General features: G+C 45.0%; 1 protein-coding gene across 1 annotated transcript in view; it reads right to left on the minus strand.

Annotated features, from left to right (window-relative positions):
- Nucleotides 1–232: 232 nt before the first annotated feature.
- NPDC1 (neural proliferation, differentiation and control 1) overlaps nucleotides 233–16521 on the minus strand; it is a 448831-nt gene continuing 432542 nt past the window's right edge. Inside the window, exons 5-9 of the mRNA XM_085611185.1 lie at nucleotides 16365–16431; nucleotides 14618–14702; nucleotides 13296–13375; nucleotides 12551–12650; nucleotides 233–3933 (exon numbers count right to left, since the gene is read on the minus strand). Of these exons, the coding sequence (XP_085467311.1) occupies nucleotides 3859–3933; nucleotides 12551–12650; nucleotides 13296–13375; nucleotides 14618–14702; nucleotides 16365–16431 (407 nt within the window). The 3' untranslated portion in view covers nucleotides 233–3858. The remainder of the gene's footprint in view (nucleotides 3934–12550; nucleotides 12651–13295; nucleotides 13376–14617; nucleotides 14703–16364; nucleotides 16432–16521) is intronic.

A 16521-nucleotide genomic window follows, 5' to 3' on the forward strand; every position in this document is an offset into this window, starting at 1 on the left:
AAAGCAAGACTACAGGATCCAGCATGTTGTTGGGTTAGCTAAAAATCCAGGATGGACAGTGTTGCTCCTGCCTATGTCAGGCAAGTTGGCATTTAACAAGACAACTGAGAGTAACAAGTTATCACTGAGTAGTGAGGCAGAAGCAGCATCTATTAAAAATGACTCTGGTGTCCTTTGGTGCACTCAATCCAAAGAGAAGGTCCTCAGAAGAAAAGACACTCGCATTAGAAAGTTGAGTTGCAATATACATAGAAATTTATTATTTTTAAAACCATGGGTGCACCCCGAGAAAAGCCAACTAAAAATGTATTTGATTATCTAACCAACAGATTAAAAAGAAAAGAAAAAGGCGACTAACAAATTAACTTTGAGTTTGGGATGAACTTCTTTACCATAACATACTGAAGGACTTTATGAACCACATTAATCCGTCTGGTGATTGCACATACAGACAGGGTGCTGGAGACATCAGAAATAACTGGACCATTTTCCAGGAGGGCATATGAGGTGCGCACGCCCCTGAGGCTACTATTACCTTCATTGTGAGTTCTCCAGGAAGAATTGTATTGTTATTATACTTAAAAGCCGAAGACTGAAAAATCTGTAGAAAAAACTGGAGCAGTAACACTGTGAGATGAGAGAGACAAGGTCAGATTCACTGTAGTGAAAGAGCAGATATGGGAGGAACATGGTGCATGAGATGCAGTAGAAAGAAAGTGGGTGGGGTAATGAGACTTGGGCAATAACAAGGGGTGAATGGAGAATACGATATGGAAAGCAAGATGATGGAGAGAGGGGAATGAAGCTTGAACAGTGATATTATGGTGAGTAAAGAACAGAACTCGGCAAGTAACACAACATTCATGGAAAATGAGACTTGGTCAATAATATGATGGAGAGTAAAAAGCAAGGTTGTGGAAGTAATAATTAAATGAATAAAAAATTATGTAGGAACACGAAGACAGGGTAATGAGGTGGCAACTGCATCGAGAGCAGGAAAAGTTACTTGAGTAGAAATAAGATGGAAAGTGCTGGGAGAGGAAAGTGAGGTCTAAATTAGTACACAATGCAGAGAAAAGTAAAGTGGGAAGAACAAGATAGAAAGAAGATCAATAACACAATGCAGAAAGAAGAGTGACATGCGGTGAGTAGCATTATAACATAAGGCAAGATCAGAGTATTGAGCACTTACATGATGAAGAGAAGAAAGGGAAAAGAGCAACATTACTGGGAGAGAGAATATATGTGCTGGCATTAGAAAAAGGAGTGAAGTGAAGATCTTGGGAGTGAGATAGAGGAAAGGCAGACAAGGTTGAGCAATGGGAGCCCGAGAAGTCACACAGTGAGGATAGAGAACACAACTGTTGCTGTAACAATAGGCAGATAGTGAGGAACTCATACAGACTCTTCAACGAGGTGATAATCTGTAAAACAATGAAGGAGTTGTGTTAAAGAATGAAAATGGTACATGAGGGAGGGGGAGCACGCTTATGATAAAATGAAACCAAGAAAGTTACATGTGTAGAGAGACATACATAGAATGGTGAGTAGATGATAGTGGGACTATGAGACTAATCCATGATAGAACATTGGAATGTTTGGAAACAACAGAGTGCTCCGGGCTTCTAATGGCCGGTAGAAGCCCGGAGCTCCAACATTCCAATGTTGTCATTCACAGCTGTTGCTGTGAACAAAGGCCTCATGGAGCCAGAGGGGATTTCAGTCCCATTGGGCTGTGTGAGGCCTTTGTTTTATTTGTTAGAACATTCTGCTCTCTAGTGGAGGAATGCTCTAATAGCCTTATTCTCCTCCATAGTTAGGCTATACCAGCATTAAAGTTGCGCTCCCTTGTTAAAGGCCAGAGCCGAAAGGCTGGAGCTGGACTTTAATGGCCGGTTTAGGCGCAAAGGCGGGCTCTAAGGCTATATTAGAACACTGAAATGTTGGAAGCTCCACTGAAGACAATTATGTGGCCCAGGGCTAATTATGGCTGGCATAAGCCACCTTATCCAACATTCCAATGTTTGTCTTTCTGTTTCTCTATTTTTAATTAAAAACATTCTACCCTCAGCGGGTGGAAAGTTCTCCTTCTGCTTCATGCTATACTGGTTGTTAATGTGTCCCTCTCCCTCGTTATAGGTCTTTGTCTGCGACTTAGACCTATAGCTTGTGTTCAAAGCGTTTAACAACCAGTATAGCGGATGGCAGTGGCTATAAGGCTATATTAAAGAATGGGGAACTTAAATAATTAGTTATATGGTGATATTGGGGAAGGAGGTGTTGTCTAACATAAAACACAAGGGAGCTCCTACATCAAGAGAGCTCTACGTTTAAAAGAGTAATATTCTCAAAATGTCTTTTTTAAGAAATGTTTTTAGCCTTATTTGAAGACCCTGGCATCATTAGTGACATGTATCACAGTCTCCATCTTGAGTACTAAGCACAATAGCTAGAAGGTTATACTACCAAGTGATGGGATTTCCCCCTATTGATGCCACCTAGATAGAGACACAGACATGATGAATGTTCCTAATCAACTCAAGGGCTATCCTCGCCATTGGGTAACCCCTGAATAAAGAATCAATGGATTTGTGGAGGGAAGCACAAGAGTGGTTCACATGCAATCCAATTACTTCTTTGGAGGGGTCCAGTTTAGGTCCGTGTGGTAGGATCCATGCCAGAATTTCAGGATATCCACAGAAGATACATTTACATACAATGACTCTAAGTGGAACTCATTCACATAGTCAGTGGTTACATACAATGACTCTAAACACAACTCATTTACATACAGTGCATCTATCCGAAAACTATGACATGGTTCCAAGACATTGAGACCACATTTTGATTCCCTCTGCTGCTTTAAAGAGTGAATCCTTCTTAAAAGCAACAATAATCTGGGGCAAGTTTCAGCCTTTGGGTTGCTAATTCAAAATAACTGTGTCTGAGGGAGGTTGTGTTTGAAATTCACTGGGAACCAAAATTAGCCAACTTCGGGTCTCCAACCTCAGCCGCTGGCTTAAGTGGGGCAAATGAACGTTCAGAATCAGACACATAAAAGTGGGATGAGCTTTTTGCAAATGCAATGGTGGACGTGGGGATGCAAATGCCGGACATGGGGATGCAAATGCCACAGGCTTAGTGCATATCGCAAAGCTACCAACCAAAGGAAACCACCATGCATGAGACTGCAATAAATTAACTTTAACAGTTGACAATGTCCCATTCCTACACAGTGGACCACAGAGACCTTCGCAGGTCTGGTATGTTTATAAAAACACAACTGGGACTAAATTGAAGAGTCACATGTAAGTGATATGTTACATGAATGGACTTGTAATTTGGGTGCAGCAGCATTTTCCAATAGAAGAACATCAAACATGACAAAGCACATCCAACTCGCTGGAGCCATGCACTCCTTTCTTAGAATTTAGGAAAATAAGGGGCCCACTTTCCAAAAATAGCCCTCATTCTAGAGAACCCACTGTCATGGAGCTTAGCAGACCTCCGGGAGTTCCTTTAAGGCAGTCAAAAAAGGATGAAGACTGCAGCTGGAGACCCCAGGACAAAGACTGAGTGTGGGGTGAAATTCTCAGACCGCAAATCTATAAGGTAGGATACCTGTGGACCCCCTGGAATAGTAAGAACCTCTTTTGCTGGAAGGTTCTACCAAGCTTAGGGTTCTATTTCTGCTTTGCTTCAGAAATTCTAGGTTTTCTAACAGTCTTGAAGAGGATTTCAGAAATCCATGCACCAATTGCTCCTTCCCTGAAGCCGTTTTCACCTCTGCGTCCTCTCCTTGCCCCTCTCTCTCATTCCGTGTACAGTTCCGTAAGAGGCGGAGAGCTGAAGAGGATGCTACTGTGCCTTGGAGTTTGCGTGATGCAGGGTTGAGTCATCGAAGAGCGGATTCTTCACTTCCATTTCACCAGTCTGGAAGAGAGGTAGAAGCAGATGGTTGTTACCTCTCATAGAGTCTAGTCTAACATTTAATTGCGTTATCTAAATTGTCCAAACCCCACTGGGGTGGGCTCCTAAGGCTTAAATTCAGAGTTGATTTGGGGCTCCAAATTATTTGTCAAGCTCTCATTATTGTTACGTTCTTCGTGTATCCTTGAGCTGCCATCCCAGAGCTCTTCGATAACCTCTGTATGATGACACAAAGGAACTCTGGGGTGGTGGCGACAGGATACACTATGAGCTTAACAATAATTGGAGTTTGTCATGTTCCTAGGACTCCGGAGCCATTTTGACTTTATACGTAGAACTATTACCTACAGATACCACCATGTGAATCCTGGTAACAGGTTGTCTGTCCCTTTCTTTGCTCGTGCTATAACACTTTCACTACAGCTGATAGCATAGAGCAAGGAAGAGGTCACCAGGTCCAAAAGAATGTACAGACACAGTTCAGCACTTCATTCTGGGCAGAAACATGTCGACCTAGCATTGGATGAGGGTTTTTTTTAAATTACTACAACCCCATCCACCTTTAGTTTTGAACCTTGTACTAGTGAACTTAAGTAATAAAATGTCACTCCATTCACCACCTGATACAATTTTAACTGTCCAGAGACTCAGTTAGGACGAATCCAACCCTACGACAAGCTGCAGCCCTTGATAGTAATCTCAATTCAAGAAAGGGAGATCTGTGCTTTTCTATGGTTTCCCTCTCGTTCCCCTGTTACATCTTTGTATGGAGCATTTTACAAAAAAAGCAAAACAAAGAACTAGTCCCATGTTTGCACACTTCATCCTTTTGATAGGTAGCTCTGCTACATTATTAAAAAGCTCAGAAATGTGTTTCAATGATAACAGAATTTACCTGACAAAAATTCACAAAAATTGTCATCCTAGAAATCAAAAATGTCAGAGTGCAAGATCAAAAGACAAGTCTTCTCAGGGTTTCACCTCGGATATGCAGCACTATCCCTCCACACATCAGGTGCCCCTCTTAAGTTGGAGTCCCAAGTTGGGTTTTGTAATATAAAGGCATGCCAAGAATAAACCGTATACCCGGGCCATAACATGTTTTGAAAATGAATAATGTTCAGCATTAATCTCTTCAATGTGCTGCATGGTACTGTTAATGTTAATTAGCTCATCATTACTTGCCTTCTGCCAAAGACAGCACTCCTCTAGAGTTCACATGTTGCCATCTTTAAGGCAGACTATGTAATTTGTTCTGCAAGTTTTTCTTATTGAATCCAATTACATTTATGAAGAATGGGACTATTTCTGTTGCTCCGCTTTATAAAGGACCTCAAAACACATATTTTTCCAAAGAGCATAGCCACTGACAAGGATCCTCCAAGTTACTCCATCCTCAGAGCCCCATAACATTACACTGTTCCCAATGCCACCTTCATCCCCATCAATTCATACTATGTACAACCGCCTGCTGCTCCCCTCACCATCACCACAAGGAAAACAAAATGCACCCCTAATTTCACGCCTATGGTTGGTCAGATCAGCTGCTGTGCATTTTTGTTTTTTAGGGAAAGGCCTCACACTTGCAGTGCATTGTGACTTTCACGCTTTCATGGTTTGAAAAACTGATGAGCAGAACTTGGCCAGCATGGTCTTCCTTTTCATGCCCAAGGCACAACTACCAGGAGATGTGCCTTCCTCTAGACCAACCCAAGCAATGAGCATGCAACCTCAGTTACAATGATCCTCATCTTCACAAACTTCCTGCATCCAATGACTGGTTGCACGTAAAACAAATTCACACGGTCCTAACTGAGTAAGAGAATGTCTCTTCTTCGGTGCTCCCTCTCTTGATGCCTCAGTGCTCCGAGTGTATCTTCTGCCCTCTCTCTCTTTTACACTTTTCTCTCCTTGGTGATCAGTCCTCCTTTCTTATAAGTGCACTAACGTCATTATTCTTCGTGCTTTCTAGTATCTGTGATTTTACTATTTCCCAGCTGTTACCTTTTAGTTTCTTGCCACGGCTCCTTCCCCTTTGCCCCTAATGTGGTCTTATTAAGTTATCACTTTTGTATATTTGGTGATGCTAATTATTAAAGCTCTCTCACTTGTCTTCAGGACAAACTTCACAATTTCCTCAATTCCCATGTTTCCCTTATTGTAGTAAGTTTTTTCTTGAGTACTCCCTCTTCTTTTCTTCTTTTTTTCAAAATGCTCGCTCTTTTACTTTTTTTTTTTAAACAAACTTTATTGCCTTTTACATATCTATTAGGCACTTCTTCGACATCGTTACAGGTAAATACTTTACAGTCTCAGTCTCAGTGTATCTCATTGCCTGCATCGCATATACATGGTAGTATTGTTCCTGAGTCTACCCTGCCCACTCATTTTATGCTTGCTCTTGTTCACTGTGTCTTATCTATTATTATTTTCAGTAAAGTCTCACAGTTTCTTGTCTGTGCTCCTCACCCTCTGTTCTCTTGGTGCTCTCTCTCTCTTCTATTCAATACTGTTGGTCTGTTTTTCACTCTGAATCTCAACGGTATTGTCATTCTTCACCTTTCTCAGCAGAGACCTGTAGATCTTCTCTTTTCTCTTCTTCTCCTGCCCTTCATCCTCCACACTATGTTTTTTAACTGTCATTTGTGTATTGCTTCAGATGGAATGACTTTGCTGACTTCCTTGCTGATAAAGTATTTTGCATTGTATGGCGTTGTACTACAAAGCTAGTCTCTCCATCCATTGAGCATGCCGCCCGCTAGACCCAGGCCCTACACATATTCAGTAACTAACAGTAACCAATAACACTGAACTAACCATTAAGCCTGGGTTCTGGAGCAGCATGCTGCCTGACGTAATGCGCTTTGACGCCTCATCAGCGGTTGTAAGCGCTACATAAGTGCACACATAATTACAGGCATGTACGTGTACCTGGAAGTGCCCCAGAAATACTGCTGTGAAACGGGGAGGGCTCTGGGCCATGTGCACTTCAGGTGTCGTTAACAGGTTCCAAATGCAAGTGCCAGTTATGACCAGGCTAACAGTAGAAGGGCCTTACTGAAGCCACCAACTACCCATGGTGAAGTCGTGAGCGTTGAAAGCCAATCCAGGCCACAGCAGGTTAGAAAAAGGCTTGGCCAAGCCTTTGGGAACCTGTGGAGGGCCTGTGCTCTAACCCTGATGTCTCTTTTCTTCCAGGAGCCTGAGCACCTACAAACAGGAAGAACGTCTGTGCACTGCCTACCTACCACCCCATTTCGGGTCTGGGCATACAGGTAAATGTAACAATTAGGGACACCCTACCCAAACAACAGAAAACACTTGACAGAACAGTTTACATGTATCCACTGAGTAGACAACTCGGACAGCACCAACAGCTCCAACTGCATCACTAAACCAAGTCCACAACATAGGCCACATTGCATGCCCACATATCTAACACTAAAACCACTTTTCATAGAACACCACATGTGCGTCAAATAAAGCACAACACGCCACAGGATTAGCAATATCACGTTTAGACCATACGCATTAGCGAGACAATGTGCACATTACCAACATAAGATATGTGCAAGAAACAATCACAGCCTTCCAAGCGCAACTCTGGGACACCAAAATCATACACACACAGTTAATTGAATGAAACATACCCACCCAACCTATAAGGAGTTAAGATCATAAAATTTAAACATGGGAAGAGTGCTTCCCATTTAGGGGGGCAGAAAAGTTGGTTGGGTGGCCATGGTGGCTCTTGCTTCTGTGACCAGCCGTTGAGGAGCAGGCGGGTGGTGGATGGAGAGAGGACGAGGAATGTCCCTCCATCCTGGGTCAAGGTTGGCTTTGTTTCAGCCGGCCCTGCCTGTAGGTAAGTTCCATCCATTTCCAGCAAGTGGACCAGCAGAACTCAGCAATGAGACAACCGGACCCAAGGCCACCATCATCACTGGAACTCCGTTTTTCCTAAACCCCATTGTAAATTGTGTAAGAAGGCTATGTGTCGGGAAGTGTATGAACAAGCAGTGTATTTTTTGCATGTGATTTGAACTATAGACAGGGCTTTAAGTGGGCCGGGTCTCACCGGGTCTGAGCACCAGCAGTGTTTTTCAAAGGGGCCTCGAAACGAGTCTCTATCGGACTCTGTTGTGTGCCCGGGCACAGACGGTCCATGTTTTTCCAGACTGCAGTGACAGCAGGCACATCGATGTGCGCGTGCTCACACTGCTCACTAGTGGAGAAGTTACGACATGACGTCATGCCAGGTGAGCGTTGTAGGGGAAGGGAAATCCTTTAAAGAGAGTCATTTTCTCTCTGGATTTCCCTTCTCTTTTTGAAACTCAGGAGCAGCAACATTTTCGTGGTGTCACCAGGGCTTTAAGCGACAGCTTTTTTAATATTATATACCAGCCATAGTTGCTGCTTATTTATCTTATGCAACAAACAACCATTGTCAAAGCCAAAAGTCCTGACATTGTAGGTATGATGTTACTTGTTGTATCATATATCTGGATGCAATGACAGAAACAGCAACATACAAGTTGGGCGGCACACTATGATGAGCAGAGATTTTTAGTTTATGTGTTTTTAAGCCACACCCTTAATTACATTGACCACGGCCCTTTGAGAGACCCCCCCCCCCCCCGTTTTTTCATCCCACTTAAAGCCCTGACTATAGAGCTGTCTGCTGGTGGTGTTTATGGGTGGCAGAAAATAATCTCTGCCATGAACATCTGCAGACACATGTTCCAGATAATCCCAGCTGAGTTCCATCTAGGTATTCACTTGGGCAGTTTTAGCCTGTGTCCTGTCCACAGGGGTGGGCTAAACGATATCAAACTGTGGGAACAACAAGGGGCCTTTGACCCCTCTAGTAGGCGCTCCGGTACCAGGCGGCGGGAGGCAGAGTGAGCTTTGCGCCTGGGCGGGCCGTTGTCCATGGCCGGCCTCCAATGAACAGATGGTTTCACCGGATGTGAACTGATGAAACCGAATGCAACGAATAACCCTTAAAGTCTTGAATGCTAACTATGACCATACGTTTTATAATTAGCTTTGATACTGTAAATATAAGCATAATTGTATGTTAAATTTGAAGAATGTCAAATATATGCGACCTTTGCTAATCCAACAACCGGGGTGGTGTGCCGTCTTTGTCTCGGTTGTGGTGAGGGGAAACATTACTGGTCACATCCAGGGCGTAAGCGTCAGGGCCCATCTCATGCTCCTGTGCGAAAGCTGCGTAATGTGTGGACGGAAGCCCGCAGGATCCAAAACACTACGAGGCCAGACTGTGTGCTATATATAACAACAACGCTCAGAAGGGGTCAGGCATCCGGACCATTCAATCTCAGGCCCCTTATCTGAAACTGCAAACAAGGAATTCTGTTCACACATACTCGGACATTGCATGTGCGTGGAAATGAATGAGAGAAAGTACACCTTACAACATAAGATTTGAAAAATACACATATAGAACTCGCTACCGCAGTTATCGGTTTCACAGCACCATAATTAACAAGTGTTTGAATCGCACATCTCAATGGAATTCGATATATCATGCTCTGGACGACTAAGGGCTCAGCCAGACCTGTGGAAAACGGAGCAGGTGGTTGTGCAATACAAGCAAATCTAGGGAGCAAGCCCGTAGCTCACTGAGGTATCTTATTGCCTTCTTTAGAAAGACGCAAAAAGAACAATTGATGGACAGAATGCAGAGACGGGTGATGCAGGTGGGAATGGAGAGGATCAGGGCTCGAGTCGGGGTACCACGCGGGTGGACGGCGTCCCCCCACTTATTTTACCAGGTTTTTCCGGGTGGACGCCGTCCCCCCTGCCCAAAAGCTGGACAGCATTGTTTGAGCAGAGAGCCCGGGTGGGAGGGAAGTTTCCCGTAAATTACCAAAGATATGCTAATATTTGTAATTGGAGACTTTAAGAGGCACCGGTGGTGTGTGCAGGCTGGAGTGATTGGGAGGCGGAGCGAGCAGGCGTTGGCGGTTAACGCTTGGAATGTGTGTCCTTCTGTATCTTGTGCACTTTTGAGCACTTCGTTGTGCAACTGGGGTACCCCCTCGGGGGAGGGGGGGTTGCAAAGGACATCGAGGAACAGACCAGGGGTAGCAGTGCTGTGAAATGCCCCGTCATCTAAAGGCATATGAATACTCATGAGATTCCTGTTGTGACGTCACTTCCGGTGACAGCGTCCCCCCACTTCTTTTCATGAGATTCCTGTTGTGACGTCACTTCCGGTGACAGCGTCCCCCCACTTCTTTTTTTAGGACTTGTGCCCTGGAGAGGATTGTTTATATGGGGGATTAATACATCACTTTTTACAGATCTGACTCAGTTCAACAGTTACGGGAAGTAAAGTACAGGTGGATAAGTGAATCTGCCCAGAATCACGTTCTGTAAGTGAGGACGCCGGGATTACAGCCCAGATCTTCCCATTTCACAGACCGAGCGTCTGTCCATTGGGCCTCGCTTCGTCCCCTGGCCCTGCAGCAGCATGTGCCCAACCTGACCTGTGCAGACTGCCCGGCAGCACGACCGCTTCGCTATTGTCCCAGACATGAATGTATATATTTGTCATGCCATAAAGCTCTGTGCTTTCAATCGGCTGGTAATGACGCAATTACGTGGCAGTGATTGCTGCTTTTGTTGCCTGGGCCTTTCTGCCCCTTTATGGCATTTCCTGGTGCTCTCTGTGCTGAGGCCCGTCTCGAGGGGGAGAAAGGGGGCCAGCGGGGAGGCTGGGCAGCGCTGGTGGGGCAGCAGCGCTCCCAGCAGGGGAGGCAAGGAAGGGAAATGGGTCTGATAGCCCCAGCGCTCATGTACACCTCCCGCCTGTCACCTTTCAGGCAGGGGGCAAACAGAAGGCGCAGAGCGGTCCGCTCCCCCAGACTGCCTGCGTCCAACAAGCATTTAATGGGCCGTGAACAGCTCTTAGGGTCCATCATCTCTCCCCGATGGCTCATCAGCAGCGCCATTACCACGTGAAAGCCTGTCCGGGCCCCCCGGGACGCCCCCGTGCTTTTCATGCTTTAGCTTGTGACAAGGGCCATGAAAGGCGGGAGGAGTGGATGAAGAGACCCCGACAAAGGGACAAGTTAATATGTCAGGGGCCAGCCTCCGAGCCCGAGCCCACCCTCCTGGGGCCTCAGAGGCCGGCCTCGCTCATAGGGGGCCCGGGAGCCCTCACTCGATGGCCTCTCCGCAATGGTGGTCAATTCACTGTCAAACACACACGCACTACACTCTGCCCTAGAAACAGCAACCGCAGGAAAGTGCACACATCCCTCACAAACACACACTAGCACGATAGGGCACCCTCCGCCCCCACATCTGCTGCACATCAGTCCCCAAACCTGTAATGCACCCCACCCCATCCACTGTACACACAATTACCGCTCCACTAACCACACTGCACACATCATAAAACAAACTCCACATGCACACCTGGTACATGCATCTCATCAACAAAAGCAACCACTGGGCCCATGGAAACATACTGACCACAAACCCTGAGAGACAGCGTCCACTCCCTCCCCTACCGGGCATCACACAAATCCTCAGCACCTGTAACATGCCCTCACCCGGCACATGTAAATCACATCCACACAGAGCCAGCAGCATGCACATAGACAAAACACACCGCTCTCAGCACACGAGACGCGCATATGTCTCTACCACAACCTCACACTCACTTTCACTACAGCATCCATGGAAAGGCGAGACATCTTCAGTTCCGACATATACAGCGCATCATACACATGTCCATACTCGCTGTATACTTCACATAATGCTACCCCCACACATTTACCACATCCAACAAAAACACAAAATATAACCAAAATCTGAACAAGTCTAGCTTGAGACCCCATGCGACAAGCTGTCTATTGGTTGTTTTGCTTCACAGATCACCCCTCACCATCAGCACCCATGGAGAAGTGCTTCCCTGCCACAGCCTCTTATCATGCCAGGTATCACCTCCGCCCTCATGGGGTATTTCTGCCCCAGACGTCGACGGGCTCACGCCAAATTTATTTATTTTATTGATTTTGGGAGTTTTATATAAATAAGAAATGTCTAACCTCACGCACTGCCCAGATTACGCACATCCTACCAGGAGGTTCCTGGGACCTTGCGTTCAGTCACTAGGTTTGTGAAGGTTCTGCTCTCCGAGCTTGAAAGTATTCAAGATAAGCCCGCTTAACAGCTATAACCCGCAGATCACTAGGGTTAACATGTCAACTGGGCGTGGCCTGTTTAACATTTACCCGGCCGGACAGCGAGCTACCTGGAGTTTTTAATGTCTCAAATTGTTTTATTTTCCTACTTCTTATGGTCACAAGTTTTTACTAAGTTGTTCCATTAAATGGTGATCGGTAACAGTGAAAGAACGCGCAGCGCCTCTCATGGTAATTCCTACTTTTATGATCTGTCAAGCGCCAACTTTTGACCACCTTGTAGCGCTTTGCCACGAGGACCTTCCAAATTAGATTTGTTCTCACGGACTTTTAAGTATTTGGGCAGGACAACTAGTTTCATACCACAAGGCTCGTCACGGATTAGTAGTATTTCAAGAACCATAGCGGGCGTGTCCCTCTTGAGGCCGTGTACTCACAGGAGCCAGTCCGGGGCACTCGTACACCGTGAAGTCCCCGTCCTCGTTCTCCTCGTCTGACGTCGTGTTGGAGTCCGGCAGCTTTGGTTCGTCTTTAGTTCTTTATTAAAAAACAAAAAAAACATTCGCTTACATACGAGCCTGACATTTCTTCCCACTCACCTTCTAACCTGCCTTTTAGGTGCCGTCACACAAACAAACTTAAGTATTTTCGATGGGTAAATCGAAGCATCGCCTTCGGCAGCCAGGGAGCCTGGCTCTGGAGAGAGGCGATAAACACACACACAGGCCCTGGTCGTGCAGGGAGCAGTCATTACACACCGACCTACATGCATTTGGCGGGAGATCTGCCATCAACGGCAAAGCACACAACTCCACATCTTCATAAACATTCGATCTTGGCACAATTGCACCTGTGTGTGAAATGTGACACAAACATGTTCTTGATGGAGATTATTTCACAAAAACACTGCTTGCAGGGGAATTTTCCCTGAAAAGTAGATTCTGTGGGCTATCTGTCATAAAACGTATTTTTGACAGATTTTTCCCCCACAATGTGTTTTTTCAAAGTTCAACAATCTAGATAAAGTTAGGTAGTTGGCAAAGTTATTTTAAGAAAAAAAATCAGATGTTGGCGGTAAAAAAGTTCACTGTCTTGGTACATCTGTGCTCAGAATGCAAGAGCTAGCAGTTAATTGTACCCATACAGCTGTGGAGCAGGGCCACAGGGGCAATCCATACTTACTTCTCCATGGATAACATCTGCTGCTTCTGATGCTGGTAGTGGTACATCTGGGCGCTCTGAGCAAGCTTCTTGTCCACTGGCTGAAAGCAAAGGAGTGGCATTACAACTCTGGAAACATGAAGCTGGCGCTAATCCCACTCTCCCTTCTTTTTAAATCTTCATTTCTTAGAGTCCAGTAAATTATATTAATTCCTAAATACAAAAGCCTCTCTGGGTCAGGTCTTCAACTCCTGCTTTTGATAAACCTCTTTGTACTGTATCTTATTGCATTTGTATAGCGCTAACTACCTGGAGAGACGCTGAAGCGCTTTTCGGTGAGTAGCACGCTTCTCCAGAACCCAAAGGATTAGAGGTGGATTAGTATAGGGAAATATACATTGGTAATTTGAGCGGTGGACACAAAAGTGTGTTAGTTTGATTGCAAGGGATAAAGGCGGGATAGAGGAAGGGAGTTCAGATTTGTCTGTGTTAGTTTGATTGCAAGGGATAAAGGCGGGATAGAGGAAGGGAGTTCAGATTTGTCAGATGAGGTCAGGGATGAGTCAAAGGAGGGATGGAGGAGGGAAGAGTCTAGGAAGAGTTATATTTGCCATACAACATACTGTCCTGCTTCTCACCCCCATATGGAAAGTTTACAATTATCATAGGAGGAAAGTTTTGTTTGTTACCAAACTGAAAGTTCTGTTTGTCACCAAAAGTATATACTCATGAGTCGACATTCACTGAGCACTTGTGTATTGCCCAATGGAACTCGTGTGTTATCTAACGTAAAGCCATCAGTGGCCTCTTATGGTAAATCCGATGCACAGCTCGACTAAATGTTGTAAGCTGGTTTCATCCACAGTAAAGTTGCATATGTTAGTCATTGAATGGCTTGTGTTACTTCCACAAGCTGAGGCAAAATGAGCAGCCGCTGTTCACCATCACTACATGATGCCAAATTAGAAGCAAAGATCTGGACATTTGAGTTTTTTTCGTGGACTAAGAGTGCAGCAGTGGCATAGCAATATTTTATCTTAAGTGCTGAACACCTTTACATCATTGCTGGTGCCACCAAAGAGAAGTCTTGTTGCCGTCTTGTGGACCACTTTGGGTATCATCCAGTATGACGTCATGTGTCATGAAACGGAAATGCATGCCCTTTCAAATTGAAACTCATGTCCATCATCAAGTGGAAAATCATGGGGATCACCCACTGAAACCTTGTATGTGTTATCGATGAATGTGCCAACCAATAGGAAGCCATGTGTGTTATCCTATATAAGATCAGCTTTCACAAAATGATTCTATGATATTAAACGGAGACAACATTGTACACGTACCGAGGATCTGTCATATGGTGGTGGCCCGGATGCTTTGTTAGATGAGTAGTCTGTTTTTGCAGCCAGCTTCATCTCCTTCCGCAGTCTACATTAAGACAGAGTTAAATCACACATCAACAGTGCATCTACACTACTACATACATTTTCTTCCGTAGGATAACCTTTTTAAGATATCTGTTTAAAATTCTCTCTATGGTGTTCTGCCACATGTATATGCAACATGGTCCATCACAGTTTCAATATTCAGTGCCACCAAACACCCTCTATTCTTAGAACCCTTTGTAATGTCCCCTGCTCACTTCCCTGACCAAGAGGCACTGAAACCCCCTGTCCCTGGCAGAAAAGACACCCTCCAGAACCCAACATCCTCCCCTCTACTCAGCATATAACATTATCCTTTCCAACCAAGCATTCTATTGCCTTTCAGCTTCTGCACGGCATCTTATCTGCCTACATCCCATCAATCGATGTCGTGCACACCACAATGTCTTCCCATCCTCTGCCTCTTAAAGCCCCTGTCCAAAGCACTGCCCAAGTGGCAGTGTCCCGTGACACAAGGAACCAGTGCGGTTCCCGGTGCCAAAAGATGCAATGCCAGAATTTGCACTGAAAGCTGTAGCTGCTGGTGATCAATCTGAACATTACTAGTTAGCACTGCAATTCAAAGTGACTAGCCAAGTAAGTTTAGTAATAACCACCAACACAACCAGCTCTCCTCCCAGTACACCACGCTCAATCATCAACTGATCAGAGAAATCATGGCCAGCATTTTGACACATCCTAGAGGCACTTGCTGTCACATGCCATACGGCTCAACAGGACTCCAGAGCCATGGTGCTGACCCAGATTCAATGTAGGACTCAATGTAGGCTTCGATGTCTCAAAGGCTGTGTGTTCAATAGGGATGCAATGATCTGTTACCACTTAAAGGCTTGCAGAGGACATAGTAATAATAAAGCTGCCAAGATGAACCCTACTGGTCATTTGCTGCCTCCTCCGGATGCAGGGCCTGTATGTCTGTGGTTCATCAGTGCTATTGTAATAATGTGTCTGCCCTAACTTTTATTCAAAGTGCTTACTACATTTGCCCCTACCGGTTCTGTGGAGAGGATTTCCTGTTTTGAAATGTTGCTCATGAGGCCTCCTTCTGTCTCACTCCTCAGTCAGGCATTGCAATCGCTAGTTCCAAGAATATCTTTAATTTGAGAAATGCTTCTCTTTTGTAGCGTGTTAATTATTATTGTGCAATGTCAATATGTCCACCAGATTCCCCCACACTCCCTGTGTCCCCTCGGACATATGCATTTGAGCCTCAACTTACAGGACTTGAATTGAACACCATTAACTCTTTTGGGGGCTCTTCTGGACTGAAGGCAATCTGTATTCATTCTTCTGCATCTAAGGTCTTCAGAACATGACTCACGAGGCCTCAGAGTGATGTCCTCAGTGGTAACAAAACCTCCCTTTTTCTACTGCTACGTGAATAAGGCTCCCTTGTGCATCCTGACTTTAACTGTGGCCTCTCCATCTCTTGTGACACTCTGCAGCCACTTTGGGGTAATTTTTTATGACACAGGGTTGGTTCCTTTTGATACTTCGACCTATACCATGTACTGTTACTCAGGAAAGATGTAACTTGCTGCGTAGACCAAAAACAGCTCCTCAACCAATCACAGCGCTTTTCTAAATCTTGCCCAATTTTCTTCTGACTCTCTAGTATCAACGTTTTTGCAACTTTTCAACTTACCGACACCAACATATAGCAGCCACAATCAGCGCAGTAACCCCAGCCACTGTGCATGTCACCACAAGACCTAAAGGGAAAAAAAGGCATGGTTAAGTAGATTAGAATGCTCTGCTCATAAAATATTTTTCAGAAGTAAACTATGACCGTATTAATATAG

Source organism: Triturus cristatus, chromosome 1_2, assembly GCF_964204655.1.
Source record: "Triturus cristatus chromosome 1_2, aTriCri1.1, whole genome shotgun sequence".
Taxonomy (NCBI): Eukaryota; Metazoa; Chordata; class Amphibia; order Caudata; family Salamandridae; genus Triturus; species Triturus cristatus.